The following is a 19,809-nucleotide window of genomic DNA, read 5'->3' as shown; positions in this document are numbered from 1 at the left end:
TCGCCTGATTAGAAGTAAGGAGCACCATCTGAGTGTATTCAACAGTGTGCGCTGAAAGGAAGCAAATTAAAGTGGTGCCATAGTAGCAAGTGGAAAGATTTAAAAAACAGCGCCATAATTGCCATAAGCTACCACACTTCAGTTCCATCCAGCACCCTGTTTCAAACTGCTATATTCATATAATTCCCACTTCCTACACTAGCGCTATTTCGGTGGGTCTTAGAACAATAATTTGGTGTTTACAGGTGGACACTTTTTTAACTTGTCCCCTATACAAGATGGTGGCTCTTATCTCTACTCTCCATAATTCAACTGGAATCCAAATTCTAGACATTAAGCTTGCCAGTACATTGTTTTTCAATAATTTCAAGTGCACAGCCACTGGCTTCTCATATTTTAGTCGTGTCGAACGAAAGCAAATAATACAGATTACAAATAACTTCGATAAATTGTCTAATTGTATTGTGGCGAGGTCGGGTCGTGTCCCGCGAGACGTTATTTAATCTGTAACACAAAGATCGGTGGAGTAATGTTGCACACTTTCAGCCGACACTGAGGAAACAGTTCCATTGCTGAGCGTTTGGATATTTTTACTGCTGAAAATACGCAGACAAGCACACAGCCCATCCGGTATTAAATGATCACGAGCGCTTATCAATAACAGAACGAGAATTGATAAAGACTGCCTCGTTAGTTATTTTTTATTTCTATGCGATGTCGCAAAAATCAAATTAGATACACGATGGTGAAAGGGTATAAAGATTTGTATACGAAAATAATTAAGCAGGTATTCAATTAAAATTACATGTTTCTATTTTTTTATCAACCGTGCTTCAAGATCAAACCGAAGATCAAACGTACTTATTTCATTAACAAACATGTAGTGTGTTTAGGTATCCGATAATGCAATTTAGAAAAATAATTTCACCACTAGAATTAAATTGCAGTTTGCTTAATGCGAGAGCTTAATACTTGTTAGAACAAGTCGTGTCACGCCCAACTGTCCCAAGCTTAGATTTCCTAATACTGGGAATACGAGATAAGAATAAGTACATCGAGATTCTTCTTCTATATCATTCCCTCACTGGTGAGGATCGCGACAACATGTGACGTTCCTCCGCAGGATTTGGTTATGGGTGGCATGGACCACATGGTACAGACTACTACCAAGTGCTTCCTTTACGAGATCTGACCATCTGAAAACCACATGAATAGATTACATCGAGATTACTAATACCAAATTCATATATTGATTGTCCTATTTCTACTAGTACAGTAATTGGAACTAATGAAATAATAATAACATTTCCATTAATATGTGGTGTAAGATAATTAGATGGTTCCAGAGTTAGAGGTTGTATTTATACAAAGAACTGTGACCAGTGAACCGTGACTCGACTTGAGCAACGACCAGCCGGACAAAACCGCGCGCTCCGCCCTCCCGCGCGACACTCGACAATGCGCCATGCGCCTCGCCGCGCCGCCGCTGCTGCTGCTGCTACTCCTCGCCGCGGCCCTCGCCGCCTTCGAAGCCGAAGACAACAGCGACCTCAATAACGACACGCCCTCCGGCTCCAACGACACCCTATCCGACTTTAATGATGCCAGCAACGACACCTTATTTGAAACGGACGGCGACTACGACCCCGTGGTTCGTAAGAAACGGACATTCGGCGACATAGTGTTCCGCGGGCTAGCTGACGTGTTGGGGTATAATGTACAGCGTAAACCACCGGCGGTTGCATTTCCGCCCCCGTTGGCGCCAGTGCCCGGGATAGACGCGCCGGTGCAGGCCGCTGCTACAGCTGCTCCCGCCGTGGCGGCTCCGGCTCCTGCTGCTCCTCCTCCGTGTGGAGCTCCTCGGGCTGCGGGTCCACCGCCATGCCGTGCGCAAAGACCTCCACCACCACCACCACCGCCGCCGAAGCCTAGAACCGCCCCACCCTGTCCTAGGCCCAGAGCAGCTCCAAAGCCAAAACCACGTCCTCCTCCGCCACCACCACCGCCGCCACCTCCACCACCGCCACCTCCACCATGTGCGCGGCCTCGTGCCAATCCGACCACTCCATCACCATGTGCACCGGCTCCGAAATCACCGCCGCCGCCGCCACCACCAAAAGCAGCCGATTCCAACCTTGAGACGATCACATCAAACTTCCGTCTTAATTTCAATTTCAACAGAAGTCCCGCTACACCCACACCCGTTGCTGCAGAGGCTGAAGAAGAAGCGGAGCCGGAATCTCAGCAGGAGGAAGCAGCACCCCTTGAACCACTCGTACCAATCGCTATTCAACCTCAAGCGGCTAGATTACCTCAAGAAGAGCCTCGCAAGCCGCGCGTCTACGTAGATGCATTCTTGGTCCGCAACGGCATAGCTCGCCGAGTGGACACTGTCGATGCGAACCAGTTCGATCCCCAGCGAGCCGCCGATGAAGATTACACCGCCTACGACGACGAGAGCGAACAACAGCAAGACGACGACTACGAAGACGTGCAGGAGTCGCGCGACCGAGCGAAGGCTGTCGCAGAGTTCGGGACTGCAGTCGACCGTTTCTGGGAAAAGAAAAGGCAACAGCGAAAACCACAGGCTCAGATACTACCCGAGAACCATTACCAAAACGTCCACTTTGGTGACCGCGACGTTGGAGGACAGGTTCGTCTGCAGAGTTTACAACGAGAGCGCCCCAAGTCAAACCGAATTCCTCTCCCACTGCCCGAGACGGAGGATGACGCCGAATCTACTACGACCACTGAAGATCCAAAGAAACCCCTAAGACCGCGCGTATTGCCTCCCACTGAACACAATCCAAATCAAATCGACACCGTCACAGTACGCGTTCCACCGATCTACAAGGAAAAACGTCCCAAAAAATTGCATCGCGTACCGTCCGAATCAGCTGAAAGAGAAAGCGAAGAAAATGATGATAATTCTGATTTTATTGTGAACAATGATGAGAACGATACAAACGGCGAGGACAGCTGGCTGGAGCCGCGCACCGAGCCGCCCACGAAACGTAAGCGCAGACGCCGCAAACAGAACCGTAAAACACGTTCTGTAGAAGAGCACGATGCCTATTCAGCCGGAGACTACGACTACTACGGCAAAAAGATCCCAGTTTCAGACGAAGAAAAGCTCTACATGGAACTGACGATACCCCCGCCGACCAAATACGCAGATCTCACCCGCCTCGAAGCTCCAGAGGACGAACACTTTTTAGACGACCACGAGCGACAGCGAAAAGACCCTGAAAGGATTAAAGAATTCAACAGAGACGACGACAGCGGACGAGCTGATGATTCGGGGAGGGCGGACAGCTCTGAGCGCTCTGACGAGAGCGAGCGTTCCACCGTCGACGGGGAACGCGCCAGCGACAAGGGGCGCGCCGACGAGAGGGAGCGCTCCGACAAGCTGAGCCCCAACGCCTTGGTGCACGAGACCGACTACCAAAACAACTACGTGCACGCCACCAACGTGCAAGTGGAGGACCCCCAGCCCGACGTCGCCACGCTGCGCAGGAAAACCGTGAGGCATGGGAAGCCCTGAGTCCGACGCGCCGATAACACCCGCCATAATCATTATTTATTTATTTCAAAAGACTTTACAAAAACACGTAATCAATTCGTGATCAATAACTAGCGTTACGCAACCATTTTGTACTTTTGTATATTATTATGTATAAATTGTCCTGTCGGATTTAAAATTTCATCGATGTCCTTCGAAACGCATGACAAGTGTAGCTGTGATGTTTCTAGTTGTATGTGAGAGATAATATTATTTTTTTATATTTAGAACTATGTAAGAGAATTGTACTTAAGTTTCTTAATAAAGTTTCGTAAATGTATTTCATTATTGGTATTGGCGAGAGACCGAATCGAATTGTCGGGCCATGAAATTAGATTTTGTCAAGTATCGGTGCGTCCGGGTGGGGTGGGGTAACTGTGTGAAGGTCCGTCGACACGCCGAGACAGATGAAAACTAAGAGTTCGACCGTCATCGGCTCCGTCAAGTGCAATGACCTAATTGCTACACAATTCGCAAGGTTGTGAAAAAGTTTTTGCAACAAAATTGCATCCCCAGAGATTGTTAACTAGATCGTTTACAGTTGTCACGTACAGCCGACAGTAGAAATCATACGAAATTGAGCACAAAAGATTCGCATAAATAAGATTTTTATTCAATATGCCACTCTATTAAGAATTTTTGGAAAATATTTCGCATTTTACATAATATAACCCAATTTGTTACCAATTTACTTCTATATTTAATCTCATTTCGTCCAAACATACTAAGGATCTTAAGGTCCGGTCCCTTTAAATAAAATTTCAAACAGTTTTTATAGAATACATGATTACTTATTGCTTAAAAAAAAATTAACTAATCAATAGTAGATACCAACACACATTTAGAAAGAATAAGGTATTTATTTTTGTAGTGAAAACTTCTTTAGCCGCTTTGAGCAATTTTGGAGAAAATCTTATGGATTCGCGTCACCGACATGCGTAATAGCACTGTATCTGTAGGTGATCTGTAGCTATACAAGTGACGTATTGTGCAACATTAGTGCTGTGTATATCTTTAAAAATTAAATTGAATCGATTTATTAAAAAGTGGTTTTATATTAATTCTTATTTCAGTTAAATTGTATTTATATTATATTTTATTATGATCTTGTGCAGCCCATAATATATGTATTTGAACAATAAATAAACCATATAAACATGTATGTAATTGTTGATCCGAGCGTCAATGGATGTGAAAACCAGATAGTTGTTGAAAATATCAATTTAAACATTATGAAATTTTGAACTGTAATACTAAAATTCTATGATAAAAGAATTCGGTTCTATCGGCAGTCTATATGACTGCCAATTTTTTTTATTAAATAATTTTGTTCGTTAAACATGGAAGTTTTTACTCTACCCCTTTTCAGATACCCAATTCCATTAGTCACACGCATTCACAATTCACTGTCAGCACGCCCCTTCCGCTGCTGATCGACCGAAGGTGGTAATGCCAACCCGTCAAGCAGGTGATCTGAAGAACCTCATAGAAGCACTGTTCAAGGTTTATTATTTACAACAAATGACAGGTAATATCAGTTGAAGTCGCCGAAACAACATTAAGTCGTCGTGGCCTAAAGAATAAGACGTCCGGTGCATTCGTATCTAACGATGCACCGGTGTTCGAATCCCGCAGGCGGGTACCAATTTTTCTAATGAAATACGTACTCAACAAATTTGATTTCTACGGTGAAGGAATAACATCGTGTAATAAAAAGCAAAATTATAATTTGCGTAATTACTGGTGATATAGCTCTTGTGAGTCCGCACGGGTAGGTACCACCACCCTGCCTATTTCTGCCGTGAAGATCCACCACTGGCCACTGGAAACCACGTTCCAGTGGCCAGTGGTGGATCTTCTCAGCGGGCCGCGATTCCGATCCGGTAGTAGATTCATTAGCGAAACAGCTACTCTTGACTCGTTAGGTCTCCTTTGGAGGCACTCGGGTAGCTGTTAGCAAATCCCACCCCTCCTGGCTGAACCTTTACTCGCCCACCTGTCCTGGTAAAACTGGAAAAGCCTCCGGGCCACTAGTAACTTCTCAAACATAAAAAAAACTACATTACTCATTGAATATTGTGCTAAATATTTTTTTGTAGTGTACGTGGAGTTTCGTGAAATCGTGTTACGAACGTGACAATGCGAATTAGTAGCGGTCAAGGCCGCGGTCACAGATGCGAGACGAGCGCTACTCTGTGGACGGCCAAATGTTAGGCGGAGCGAAGTCCTCGGCACATCAGAAACACGACTTATATAATACAAATAAATTGTATTCCCGCTTTTTTGGAAGGAAGTTCCTAATGGCACGATGCGCAGGGGTACCCTAACCGGGAAAAAAACGTCCGTAACGTAAGATTTTTATTAGTAATGCACACAGTGTACGATTTAACTTTGTAATAACGTACAATTTTTTTTTATCATTCATTGACCACGATCTCAGAGCGTTCGTTTGCGCAATACACTAACTCTTATGCAAACAACCGTGAATGAAGTGTACCACAATAAGTTCGCACGTTACCGAACGACCGTGGGTTGTTGCGAAACCTCCAGTTTTATTTTCTTTATACCTCGAATAGAACTCAAAATTAATATTTTTTTAATATGGTACTTCGTTCCTATCCGGTGTCCCACGATACCACACATCTTTTTTATTCGTTAGACGGGTTAACGAGCTTCCGACCTACGTAAGATTAAGTGCAAATGTCCCCATTTTGAGACGTGAGATCTGGTTTTCAATTGCATAGTAGTTTAGTTTTTTGCGGATTTGCTTTTTATTGCATGCTGTTATTTCTTCATCGTAGAAGTTATTGGTGAGCATGAATCAAGTACATATTTCATTACAAAAACTGTCTGCGTCATGCGAACACCGGTATTCAACTAGAATCATTGAATGCGAGTAACCTAGGCGACTTATCTATAAGGACTTTTATCCGTCGTAACCCGAAATGCATACCGGTGTTCAAACCGACCTACCAATTTCTCTAAAATAACGCGCACCTATTATGTGTCGAACGACTCTCATGATGAAGGCTATTACTGGTGGTAGGACCTCTCGTGAGTCCGCACGGGTAGGTACCACCACCCTGCCTATTTCTGCCGTGAAGCAGTAATGCGTTTCGGTTTCAAGGGTGGGGCAGCCGTTGTAACTATACTGAGACCTTAGAACTTATATCTCAAGGTGGGTGGCGCATTTACGTTGTAGATTTCTATGAGCTCTAGTAACCACTTAACACCAGGTGGGCTGTGAGCTCCTCCACTAACTAATGTGATAAAAATCTGTTTAAATATTAATTCGAGAACTTACACATGTAAGCGATCAGACCTCATTTATTTACCTAGGACAGCAGAAACAACACCAACAAAACTACCAGTAACCACCATCAATAGTAAAAGAACAACCTTCCTTCTGTAGTCTAATGATTACCAAAGCACAATGAAATCACAACAGACTGTAAGCCACATTTCATAGTCACTATGAAGCACACACAATTTTTTTCACTTGCGTACGCTGTGTACCATTTGTTTTCACTTTTATTCAATTTCCATTATACATAACATGTACCTACTTCAAATTCAACTCTGCAAATTCTCAAATACACAAACAACATTTTAAATACATACAATGGTTCTAGTAACTGCGAATTAAGGATTCAACGAGTGTAAGTGTGAGTGTGTACGTTTTTTTTTTTATATTTGAGGGATAACTAGTGGCCCGGAGACCTTTCCAGTTTCACCAGGACAGGTGGGCGAGCAAAGGCTCAGCCAGGTGGGGTGGGTTTTGCTAACAGCTGCCCGAGCGCCTCCGAAGGAGACCTAACAGCTCAAGAGCAGCTGTTTCGCGAATGAATCTACTACCGGATCGGAATCGCGACCCGCTGAGAAGATCCGGCGAGAAACTCAGCGAGCTGATGCATGGGTTAGGTTGCACGTCGACCTCTTCGTCGGTTACCGGGGTTCCTAAGTCTGCTCCTAGTGTTAAAGCTGAAGGCGTCTAATGCAAAGGTTATGAGATCTGATGGATCCGGCGAGAAACTCCGCGGGCTAATGTTTAGGTTAGGTGATGGTGTACGTAATGGACGCTCACGTCAATGTACGAGGAATTAGAGGAATCGCGAACTATGTGGACGATACAGTGTGCAATCGGCAACCATGTATCTCACATAAAGAACGAGAAGGATCCAGACTCCACCTCCACTCTGTCCTGGTGCGGGAATATCACACTGACTTAACCTGAATCGAATCATTTCGGGGATCGCTTTATAAATATTATTTAGAACGTCAAATGTGTCCAGGTTATTTCTCTTGGCAGCGCGCTAAAGCTCTGGTAGTGTGGCGCGCGGCCTCGACCCCCTCAGGTCGCCCCTTGACCTTCACCGGGGGATAGTATTACTATCTACTTTAGAAGCTATTTTTAGCGGTAGGACATACTTAAACCCGCACGGGTGAGTTTTTGCCCGCAGGATGCGTTTCGGTTCGAAGGGTGGGGCGGCCATTACTGTGTATACGATTGAAACCTCACGAGACTTGGTGTTTCCAGAGACGAGGTGCCATTCACATTGGAACGTGCTCCGATGCCCACATAATACCGAGTGGACCGTGAATTCATTCATCGATCTAGAGGACAACAGCTTTATCATTCGGACCAACCATTGATTTAGACGATGATTGATGACTGACGTATCCTGTTTTAGTAACACATATTTCGTCTTTTCGCATTAAAAGTGTACAATTTCCAAAAATATTCGAAATTGAGTTAATATACCAAATGAATCATTTGGTATTACCAGTATTTTTCTCATAAAAAAGAGCGTAGTTTAGTTTTAGTTTTTTTTTTTACTTTACCTATGTTTCGACTACTATTAACAAAATTAATACATAATTTTATCATACTTTAAAGGAGATGGAATGTAACTGGTAAAAAATAAATGTTGCAAAGATGATTAATATTAAAAATATTACATGTTAAACCTTTAAAATCCTGTCCTGTAAAATTAGTAAGTTTTAAGATTATACAGTTTTAATGCGAGAAGACGATTTGTCATTAGTTACTGCACCGTGAAAGGACAACATGGTTTGTACTTAATTCTTCAGCCGCGGGGTGTGTGTTCCCACACCGGTCGGCTGACGGAGACTCGACTAACGTTTGAAACAGCTCGTTTATTTTAATTACGAATAAAAAGATAGTCCATGTTTACATGTTTTTACTACGTACATACATATATAAATACAAGTAATTTTTACAATTTACCATCTAAATAAATCGCATCTTTAGAATTATAGAGACCCATTTTGAAATTTTAGGATATTTTTTTATTGCTTAAATGAGTGGACGAGCTCACAGCCCACCTGTTGTTAAGTGGTTACTGGAGCCCATAGACATCTACGACGTTAATGCGCCACCCACCTTGAGATATAAGTTCTAAGGTCTCAAGTATAGTTACAACGGCTGCCCCACCCTTCAAACCGAAACGCATTACTGCTTCACGGCAGAAATAGGTTGGGTGGTGGTACCTACCCGCGTGGACTCACAAGAGGTCCTACCACCAGTAAGAGATTTAGACTTTAATTCAAAAATGGACCTTTCAGCGACTCTTAACAATCAAAGGACCAAAAATAGCTTAAAAGGGACAAACTTATCCATCGGTCCCTTCCAGTTTGAAAACTTTATTCGTTGTATTCCAAGAAAAAACATTTTTTGGGTTGGGTCTCTATAATTGTAAAGGTACGAAATATATTTAAACATAAGACAATTTGTTATATTCAAATTGCTTTTAATTCCCGCCGCATGTAATATATTCCAATTAACAAACCCATCTTCGTGTCATCACCAGTAACTATAATTCAAATTCAAATTCAATTGCTCACTTTGTTACAGTGCTAAAGTTACAATACATTCTTTGAGTGTAGTTCACTTGTATTGAGTGTAGTCTAATCTATCATTGAAACAGTACAAGAAATATAATTTATAGTTAAACTATTATATATATATTTTTTACAAATATTACACGCCATACAAATAAAGCATGTTTAATTTTATACAAATTCTTTGGTAATTTGTTTTAATTTGGCTTTTTATATGAGATCCATAAAATACAACACATATATTATTATATTAAATAAGGTGTCGCGAGCCGCACGCGCCGGACCCCTGTGCCGCGGAGCGACGCCGGCGCCATCTAGTTCCGAGCAGTCGCAACTCGTCTGGTCTACACTCGCAGACACTTGTGTACACACTTGTGCGTCTGTTCTCGCTGCGTGGAAGTGTGAACGCCGCGCCATTAGAAGAATAACTTTTTAGCAATTGTTGCTGGCGACTCCTCGAGTCACCACGAGGCGGGGGCCGCGTGAGGGACAGTTGCGTTCGATATATATCTTTTTGTATTATTTAACTAAGATTTTGGCTATCCCTATAAAAGAGATAGCCTTCTATATATTATATTGTAAAATGTGAGTTGCCGAACGTCTAACGGCGGCAGATCAAATTGCATATATTTTGTTATTTTAGAAGATTCTAAATTCATAAAATGATTGATGAGTTGGTAACAAAATATGCAGGAGCCATAGTACACCTGTGTACAATGTGCGCTCTTGTTGGCCGCGAACACTCACCGCCCAGGATGTACGCGGCGCGTGCATCACAGTCTGATCCAGTTCATAGATTATACACTTAATATATTTGAGAATCCAGTTGCCTCTGGGCTACACCGCCTCCCCGGTGATCCCCGGGGCTAACAAGCCACCTGGTAGTCCGGGGACGATGGGAAACCAAGATGTTCAAATTTTAAAGCTTCGGCAAAAGCGATTGTAATATACGCCTTGAATAATGAAGTTCTATAGATTTAATATATTTAAAAGTTTTTGTGTGTGATTTATGTATAATTTATCGAAGCTACTTCGTATAGTTTTTAAAGATATAGACTATTACTGTCGCGTCTAAATAGTAGCCACACGTTTCGCGACCATCTCAACGTGCTCCTCACGTGGCGCCGCCGACTCGTACATCCCCGCGGCTCAGCCTATAGACCAGATCAGTTCTCTGCGGCGGCTGCACTAGTGGGCAGCCCCGGGTGTGCGCGGCTACAGCTGGCCCCGCCCCCCGCCTCCGCCCCCGCCCCCGCCCCCTCGCCCCCGGCGGCGTCGGTTTGTGTCGCCGGCTTCTGGAATATATTAATCAGAAATTTTATAGGAAGAGTCAACTCATTAACAAGTCGCATTGCAGCAGCATCGTTGAGGCGGCTTCATTAGAACTTATTTTAAAAAATAGATAAAATCTTTGTTGAACTTAAATTAGGCGGCCCCTAGACTTATAATAACATTGTACTATACATTTTATTGTATAATGCGATTAAAAGGCACTCTGAATCTAAATGATCAATTATATGGCATATTAATAGGGACTGCAAAATGTTTTCGTGTTTAGTCAGCGCGTGTGCTCCTTGTCAAGGCGAACCACAGACTGAAAAATATTGCGCAACACTGACCCTATACAACGCAATGAAAAAATATGGTGCAATAAAAATTAAAATAACTCAAACTTTCGTTCAATCATTACCAAATCTCCAATATTAACCCTAAACAGTTGATCATCCTTTGGAGTCGTCGTGGCCTAAAGGATAAGACGTCCGGTGCATTCGTGTCGATCGATGCACCGGTGTTCGAATCCCGCAGGTGGATACCAGTTTTTCTAATGAAATACGTACTTAGCAAATGTTCACGATTGACTTCCTCGGTGAAGGAATAACATCGTGTAATAAAAATCAAACCCGCAAAATTATAATTTGCGTAATCACTGGTGGTAAGACCTCTTGTGAGTCCGCGCGGGTAGGTACCACCGCCCTGCCTATTTCTGCCGTGAAGCAGTAATGCATTTCGATTTTAAAGGTGGGGCAGCCGTTGTAACTATACTGAGACCTTAGAACTTAAAAACAACAGTCATTAATATTGCCCAATTCGCACTAATGCGCAATATTCGTGGCCGCTTACCTGTTGATGTTGCTTCTTTACGTGCTTGTTGAGCGACTGACGATGGTGGTACTTGGCGCCGCAGTACAGGCAGGCGACGGGCGCGGGGGGCGGCGCCCGGGGAGCGCGGGGCCGGAGCCCGGGCCTGCGGTGCCGCCACATGTGGCTCGACAGCTTGTTGGTAGCGAACTGCTGGCCGCACACGGGACACATGTACGGTTTCTCTCCTGGAAGGTCAAGAAGGGCAGGACAGTGAGTCTGATGACAGACTTCAAAATATAATTAGGGGTCTTCAGAAAATAAATTTGGAATATCCTTTGCCCAGCAGCAGACATGTGTGGACTGATGATCATGATCAAATAAATTCGTTTGTGTCATGCATTAGTCTGTGTGTGCATGTTGTTAAGTTACATACAATAATTTAATATGGTTATTACCTTTTTATTTATTTATTGCTTACATGGGTGAACGAGCTCATGGACCATCTAGTTTTGTGGTGGTAGGATCTCTTGTGAGTCGACACGGGTAGGTACTACCGCCCTGACTATTTCTGACGTGAAGCAGTAATGCGTTTAGGTTTGAAGTTGAATTTGAACTAATATCTCAAGGTGGGTGGCGCATTTACGTTGTAGATGTCTATGGAATTCAGTAACCACTTAACACCTAGTGGGCTGTGAGCTCGTCTAATAAAATAAGCGAAGTTTTAAGTGGTTTTCCGAACCCATTGACATCTACAGCGTACATGCCGCCACCCATCTTGAGACACGAGTTCTAAAGTTAAATTTTTAATAATACAAGTTTGCACCGGGAGACCCATTCTGTCGGCCATGACGGCTCCGAAATCTTCAAATCAATTTATATAATTTTATTTCTATATGACAGAATATAAAAAAGTCCCGTTGTGGATTAAAAACAAGTGCAACTCTCTCAAGCTCAATGACAGCCCCACTCAGCACGGATGCTGTATGCAATCTTCTAATGAGTTTACATGTTTAATGTGTCCGTTACAACTTCCTACTAACCCGTGTGAATCCTAATGTGATCCTTTAAAGTATTCTTGCTTGTGAATGTCTTTTTGCAGTGGCTGCACTCAAAGGGGCGTTCACCTGCAAACAAAAATAACTATCAGCATGACAGCTTGGCTCTATTTTCCGTGAGGGTAGGAACAAATTACAAGCACCATTATTTACCAAATTATACAACCAGCCTCTTCAAGCTCTAGTCCAGTCCTAGTCAAACCTAATGTACACAAATATTTATTATTTGGCCTATGATTGCACTAAATCTATTCTCATCTAATTTAGTGGGAATAATTGCTGAATTAATTATGTTATTTGCAGAAAGACCACTCTCGCAATTGCCTCTATGTGTCATTACCTATCATTATTATCATTATCTAAGTGTAAGATGGACAAATAGATAAATGAACTTTATTGATATAAAAATATCTTTTCATAGCTCACCATTATGTGTCCGTACATGAATGTTGAGATTCGTCTTCGTTGTGAACATCTTACCACAGCCCAAGACAGAGCACATGTGGCGTGTCTTGGGCTTGCAGTGTCGCTCAGCATGCCAACGTGTCAATTGTAATGCACCACAGCCCGGGCATGTCCAATCACGCTGTCCTAAGTGACGTTTGCTGAAATTCACATGCACTATAATTGCTTACTATAGTAGATCTCTTTTGTCTTATCCTCACCACTGATAATGTAAATATAGTGAAATGTAGATACTAGACATATTGAAAGTTAATACTTTATACCAAATGTTCTGAGTTAAACAAAAAAGTATAGTTTTAAATTAATGAAATTAAATAAAAAACATACACTATGATAAAAATGTATGTGATAATATATTGATTTTTCTTTTGTATAGGTAGCATGTGTTAGGTTAAATTATCAATGTAAGTAATTTTGGATTGTTTTTAATTTCATTCTTTGTAAACATAATTAAAAGTTAGTAATCTATACTAATATATAAGTCTACAGTGGTTTTTACAGATGTTCCATTATAACTACTGAACCATGCATCTGATTGACTTGAAACTTGGTATCCATGTAGAAAATACATGTACTTAATGGATGGGCTAATATTTATATGAGTGTTGGACTCCCTAATAATGATGACAATAAATAATAATGTTAATTTTAAATGCCCAGCAAAGCAGGCGAGTACAGCTAGTGTTATATAATAATGTGGGCACGGACACAACCTGATCACAGTGATGGTAGCCCGATCACCGTGATCAGGACTCTGTGAGCTAAACACCTGCAAGTCCTTAAATTTAAATAGTTTAGGAAACCCAAACCAAGTAATAACCAAAACAACAACAACAATGTTAATAAAACAATAACAAGGTTATATTACTCACACATGTAATAGGAAATTGAATTTTCTAGTAAATACTTTAGAGCAAAACTGGCATGTGTGAGAGGACTGGGCTCTGTGACGACAACGCCGTTTGGAACCGCATTGGGAACAACTTGATACGTGTCTACGAAGTCCTCGGACTGCTTCTTCACTTTGCTCTTCACCTCTCGGTGTACTTGATTCCTCCGGAGTCTCAACTACCCTGTATTCAATATATTCCACTCCAGTAGTCTCAAATCTGAAGTTAGAGTAATCATTGAATCCTCTCACATAAGTAGCTGCTAGCACTCGATTAGAACGCTCGCATTTTTCCAAGAAAGTCACTGTTGTGTCCAGTTCAGTGAGGCACTCGGAACAAATAGAAGTAGGACCAATATCATCTACTTCAATCTGTAATTTCGTCTTTTTTACAAGTCTTTCGTAATGTGAAACATCGCTTCCAGCTTGCTTTTCGAACAAAGGAAATACTACTTCTTTGGTTTGAAAACATATTCTACACGTTTTCTCATTAATATCTTCCATTATTTAACCGTGTAAATCATTTAAAAATTGCTATTATAAACATTTATGTCAACCATTTTTGTCAAAACGTGAAAAATCAATAAAATGATAACAAACTCATACTACGAAACAAAATAAAAACAGCTGTTCCGTACGCTCATTCTCTGTATACGATGCTCTCGCACATTAGAAAGAGACAATGTTATGTTTTATGCTTAAGATATTTATGGAACCTAACAACTATGTGACAGTCGAGCAGACTGAACGTCGTTTTATTTTAGCTACCTAGTGTTCGCCCAATGATCGAAATCCATTAATAATTAATGACAGTTACTATGTATAGCATTTAGATTCATTTCAACATCAAATTTACTCTTGTATTTTGGTAGGTAGTAAAACATGACTATTGAATTATATCCATTATATCCATTAAATTATAACACTCGTCATAAATCTCCTCAAGTGAAAAGAAAACCAAAATAGGTTGACAAAGAGGACAAAATGGTCTGACCACAAAATTTTGTGCATCTGAAGCTTGTGTTGTTGCTAACCGCCACGAAGAAGAATAAATAATAGAAATAAAGCTGATTTTAGGCCGCTTCCGCTTCAGTAATCACTTAATATCAGGTGGGCGGTAGAGCCGGACCGCCTTGATAAGAACTAAAAAAATATTTCGATCAAAATAATACGAACCATTAAATAGTTCATTTATGTTGTTTTCAATTACAGTACGTAAGTTATTTAAGTGTGTCGTTACATTTAAGTTTCGTAATCTTGTGTCATTATGGTGGGCTGCGAATGTGTACCGTTGATCTGTTAGCCAAGAATCGCCGATTCACCTAGTTCGTGTGAGTTATGAGAGTTACGCAAGGGCCGGCGGGCGACACCCCGCCCGGTGAGAGCCCACGAAAGTGATCGCTGACGATTTGGTAATAGATACACGTGATACACATTGTAATGTCCTTCTGAACAGAAGCGGAGTCAGAGAGGCCCTGCGTTAGGACAGTATACATATATATCTACTTTTTCTGTTTCGATGAGATCGCTTTTAGGATTATGTGAATTCATAGATTTTTACTGGTGGTAGGACCTCTTGTGAGTCCGCGCGAGCGGGTACCACCACCCTGCCTATTTCTGCCGTAAAGCAGTAAGGCGTTTCGGTTTGAAGGGTGGGGCAGCCGTTGTAACTATACTTGAGACCTTAAAACTTATATCTCAAGGTGAGTGGCGCATTTACGTTGTAGATGTCTATGGGCTCCAGTAACCACTTAACACCAGGTGGGCTGTGAGCTCGTCCACCCATCAAAGCAATAAAAAAAAGTTGGGTGGCGCATTAACGTTGTGGATGTCTATGGGCTCCAGTAACCACTTAACACCTGGTGGGCTGTGAGCTCGTCCACTCATCTAAGAAAAAAAAAAAGTTAAGGATATAAATTAAATAAAAGGATGTCCCGTAGGTACACGTGTCGGGTGATGCGAGTACTCGGCGACTTTACCTATGGTGCAGGATGTGGGCGCGGCGGTGTTAGGGGGCGCCACCCTCGACATTATTAATGAACCTGCGTCCCTAAAGCCAACGTAAAAAGAGTTCCGGCTTGCATCAACTTTGTATGGCTTCCCGAGCTAATATTATGTATCGAGTTAGAACCCAGCAAGACGCTCTACAAGCGGTTCCTTTAATAGTGACTTTAGCTTCGACATACATTACCTATACCTTATAATATAAATACATGAACGCTACATTGGTTGGAGACGCCTTTGCAAGTATCAGTTTTTCTAATAAAATACTTAGGTACTTAACCTATCTCATGAATAACTCGCACTAAGATGAAGGTAATAAAAATGAATTGCAAAAATATATTTGTGTGTTGTAATTGTAAACCGGCACAATCAGGCCTCTTCTTATTTCTGCTACGAATCAGACATTTCGGTTTTACTGGTGGGAAGCCAATTTACTTTACAACCGAAACTAAGACCTATGTATAACCAAGAACTATGTTTCGTGGTGGTGCCATATATAAATGATCTCCGGTGTCTCTTAACGCTAGGTGAGCCGTTAGCTCATTCAGCAATCTACGCAATGAGACGTGAACACCTGTTAAAATATAGTTAGGTACTTACAAAAGTTGGTACCTAAACTCATATATTTCACCTATGTCTTAGTACTACTGGCAGGATATATTGCTAACCTACAGCAATGGATAACCATTTCCTTGTTTAGTTCTAGAAGCTAATCACGCACACTAGTATGAGGGGTAGGACAGCCCTAGGTCAGATTTAGTATCAAGAAGGAAATCCTGAAATGGGCTCTAGTGAACGCTTACACTAAACAGATCGACTAGTATACATAATTTAGCTGTTAGTAAAAAATATGAGTGTAAACTTTAATGAAAGTAAAAGTAAAGCTCTGACTGCGGCCCTGACTAGTGGTACAATTTTCTCTCGATTACGTGCGAACCACGCTTAGTATGCCCGGCCACACCACTGTTACAGGAATGACGGCAGCCAGACTTCGATTGATTAGTTTTACGAGTAGCGTCCTTGTTACATTCGTCTTACAGCCTATATTAGCGCGGACCGAATTCGGAAGCAATATGGATGCATACATTTAGGAGCACTCGAAAGCATTAGCGTGTGAGGACGGAGTTTGCGGCGTCCGGCTACCCCGAGTGAAACTCCTACGCGGGCTACATACTAATGCCTTATATTCTAAGTTATAAGTATAGGTGACGGTCCCTCGTGGCAGTCGGTATCAGAGTGGAAGTCGCGCCAACCGACCGACACCGTCGTCATGAGACTCGCTCCTGTAAGTACGGAACAGTGAAGTGAGAGTGATATAGTGATTGTGTCTTACTAAAATGGTGCGTGGATTTCAGATCTTGCTGGTGTTGTGCGCGTGCGCGTGGGTGTCGACGGGTGACGTCGCCCACATCAAGGCGACAAAGGCGAAGATCATTGGGCGGATCGCAGCGAAGACCAAGCATCACAAACGTGGAATACTTTCCGCTATTCCTCCTTACAAGCTCGGACATGATATTCCGGTTGTGACGCATTCCGTGCTGAAGCCGCTGGTAGTCTCATACCCACCTACTGCAGCCGTCACAGCTGTCAAAGTACCTATTCCTCGTTTTCCGCACATTGGCCATAAACTGCCAGTGGCTCACCCTCATTATGCGGCTAGATTTCCTCATCACTCCAAAACAGTGCTACTACCAAAACCTGATCATCACTTCCATCACCATCATCACCATGTTGAGCCCAGACCCATAGTCCCGGTAGTGCATTCCGCTCCTGTGCCTGTTACTCCTTTATTGCCAGTACCTCACCCCACAGCTACTATAGCCCAACCTATACCAGCACCACCTCCGGCCACGGTGATCCAACCTACTCCAATAGTACCAGCACCTATACCTCATGCACATCCAGTCCCCGTTGCTCCTGCAGTTCCAAGTTTTGCGCAGGAACATTTTCACTTTAGACCAGTGCTACCAGCTGCTCCAGCACAGCTTCAACCAGCACCAGTTGTTGGCCCCGCGTATTCTCAAATCCCATACATCCTTCGACCTGGTAATTCAGTTCAAACTTCATTTTTCGCCACTTATCCCCGATATGCATATAATTATCAAGCTCCACTTGTACCAATAGCTCCCCAGGCGGCTCTCGGACCAGTTTTGTTTGACCGTCCGCAAGCTCCCCATCTTCATTACGTACCTCAAGCTGGAGTCCAAGATGGAGTGGTAATAGAGCCTCAAGCACCAGCAGTTCCCATTGAGCATCAAACATTTTTACATCAGACGCAAATAGGTTTGCCTCAACCGAACTTCCAAGTTCATCCTGGCCAACAAGAAGTTCATTTACATCCCGGACAGCAAGAAGTTCATTTACACCCTGGACAACAAGAAGTCCATTTACACCCCGGACAACAAGAAGTTCATTTACACTCAGGACAGCATGAAGTTCAATTACATACCGCACAGCCCGCTATACACTTACAAGGTCAGCCTGGACTACACGTTCATCCAGCTCAACCTGAGCTACACTTCAGTCCTGGACAACCACACATTCATCTACAACCAGGTCATCCAGACATTCATCTGCAACCAAATCATCCAGATATTCATCTGCATCAAGGTCAACAAGAAGTACATTTCAACATCGCTGGTCAACCAGAAGTGCATTTCCAACCAGACCAACATGACATTCACTTCCAGCATGCACATCCCGAGGTACACTTTCAGCAAGGACAGCCCGCAGCACATCCCGGACAGCCGGAACTTCACTTGCAGCCTGGATATACTGACGTACACTTACACCACGGGCAGCAAGACGTACACTTTCAACAACAACCTGGAGTTCAAGGTCAAACTGACCTGAACGTGCAGCCACTGCAACCAGGTGTGCTGCAACACGCGCAACCCGGTTTTAATTTTCATTCGGTGCAACCAGGAGTAAGCTTCCAGCCAGCTCAGCCAGATCACGACGGTTGGAATCCGGTCCAGACCCAGCCTCACGATATCAACCAAGGACAGCAGCCTAACGCTCAGTACCCCCAAGACGGCCAGCATCAATTTACTCAAGAGCAAGGCCACCAAGTGTTCGAGAACCACGTGGGAGAAGACCAGTACCATGACTACCAACACCAACTTCAAAACCACATCCAGACTCAAATCGATCAGGCGCAGTACGAACAGAACTACAATCACCAAATAGGACAGGAGTACGGGGTGCCTCAGCAGAACTTCGGGCAGTCCAATCAAGATTTTTCTCAACACGGTCAAGATTTTAACTTCCAGCATCAGCCTTCGGCAGACTATGGTGTACCCCAAGCTGAAGGAAGGAGCTCTGAAGGAGCTGATGGATCTGAGGATCCTCAGAAATTCCACAACCATATTCCCTTGGGCCTCCAGCCTCCTATTGACAGACCTTTGGACAAATTCCGGTAACAACTTCTCATGTGATACAATACGAGTGAAAACGAACGGAAATTTAATATCTTGTACCGTTACACGTGAGCGGAAATGACGTAACGATACACATAGATATTGCATTTCTTGATTCGATACATTATTTCTCACGTTCATTAATATTGCCTAATATTTAATTTAAGTACTAATTTATTAACATACTTAGTTCGTACGATTATTTTATTTATTTTTGTAAATAAACTTTTTAAGTATTTGTGTTGGTATTACTTTTTGATATTCTATAGGGAAAGAGAATGGTAACATTAAGATTAGATTTAATACAAATGTATCATTAAGATGTACAGAATACATAGGATCAAGAAACTGAGTACTTTTAAACACAAATAGTATTTAAATTATAATAGACAGCAGTGAACCACTTAAAGATAAGTATCGTCATACGCTATTACTTACATTAGAGAGTATTCTGATTTACTAGTAGAAAGA

General features: G+C 42.6%; 2 protein-coding genes across 5 annotated transcripts; one reads left to right on the top strand and one right to left on the bottom strand.

Annotated features, from left to right (window-relative positions):
- Window positions 1–8,748: 8,748 nt before the first annotated feature.
- On the bottom strand, window positions 8,749–14,534 carry LOC101735787 (zinc finger protein 77). 2 transcript variants are annotated; one of them, XM_004925886.5, is made up of 5 exons: window positions 13,899–14,534; window positions 12,988–13,166; window positions 12,547–12,630; window positions 11,546–11,751; window positions 8,749–10,719 (listed from the first exon to the last, which is right to left on the bottom strand). In XM_004925886.5, exons 1-5 carry the CDS (start codon window positions 14,417–14,419, stop codon window positions 10,591–10,593), a joined length of 1,119 nt encoding a protein of 372 aa, XP_004925943.1. In that variant the 5' UTR covers window positions 14,420–14,534; the 3' UTR covers window positions 8,749–10,590. The 2 variants fall into 2 exon arrangements, with proteins under 2 accessions (XP_004925943.1, XP_062529533.1); XM_062673549.1 differs by having other exon boundaries at window positions 8,749–10,716.
- A 135-nt stretch (window positions 14,535–14,669) lies between these two features.
- On the top strand, window positions 14,670–19,576 carry LOC119629850 (bromodomain-containing protein 4). Of its 3 annotated transcripts, none has more exons than XM_062673542.1 (3): window positions 14,670–14,783; window positions 15,856–17,204; window positions 17,275–19,576. In XM_062673542.1, exons 2-3 carry the CDS (start codon window positions 17,190–17,192, stop codon window positions 19,339–19,341), a joined length of 2,082 nt encoding a protein of 693 aa, XP_062529526.1. In that variant the 5' UTR covers window positions 14,670–14,783; window positions 15,856–17,189; the 3' UTR covers window positions 19,342–19,576. The 3 variants fall into 3 exon arrangements, with proteins under 3 accessions (XP_062529526.1, XP_062529527.1, XP_037873092.1); XM_062673543.1 differs by lacking the exon at window positions 14,670–14,783 and adding an exon at window positions 14,824–15,126; XM_038017164.2 differs by lacking the exon at window positions 14,670–14,783 and adding an exon at window positions 14,824–15,130.
- The last annotated feature ends 233 nt before the right edge of the window (window positions 19,577–19,809 follow it).

This window comes from Bombyx mori, chromosome 18, assembly GCF_030269925.1.
Source record: "Bombyx mori chromosome 18, ASM3026992v2".
NCBI classification, from domain to species: domain Eukaryota; kingdom Metazoa; phylum Arthropoda; class Insecta; order Lepidoptera; family Bombycidae; genus Bombyx; species Bombyx mori.
This window is presented reverse-complemented; position numbering and strand designations above follow the sequence as displayed.

Bases quoted from the DNA above. Each gene is read 5' to 3' on its own strand.
- LOC101735787 (XM_004925886.5), bottom strand. From the start codon at position 14,419: ATGGAAGATATTAATGAGAAAACGTGTAGAATATGTTTTCAAACCAAA. The intron at 11,752-12,546 runs GTTAGTAGGAAG...TTGACCTTCCAG, and splicing joins TCACATTAGGATTCACACGG to GAGAGAAACCGTACATGTGT. The intron at 10,720-11,545 runs GTAAGCGGCCAC...AATATATTCCAG, and splicing joins TAAAGAAGCAACATCAACAG to AAGCCGGCGACACAAACCGA.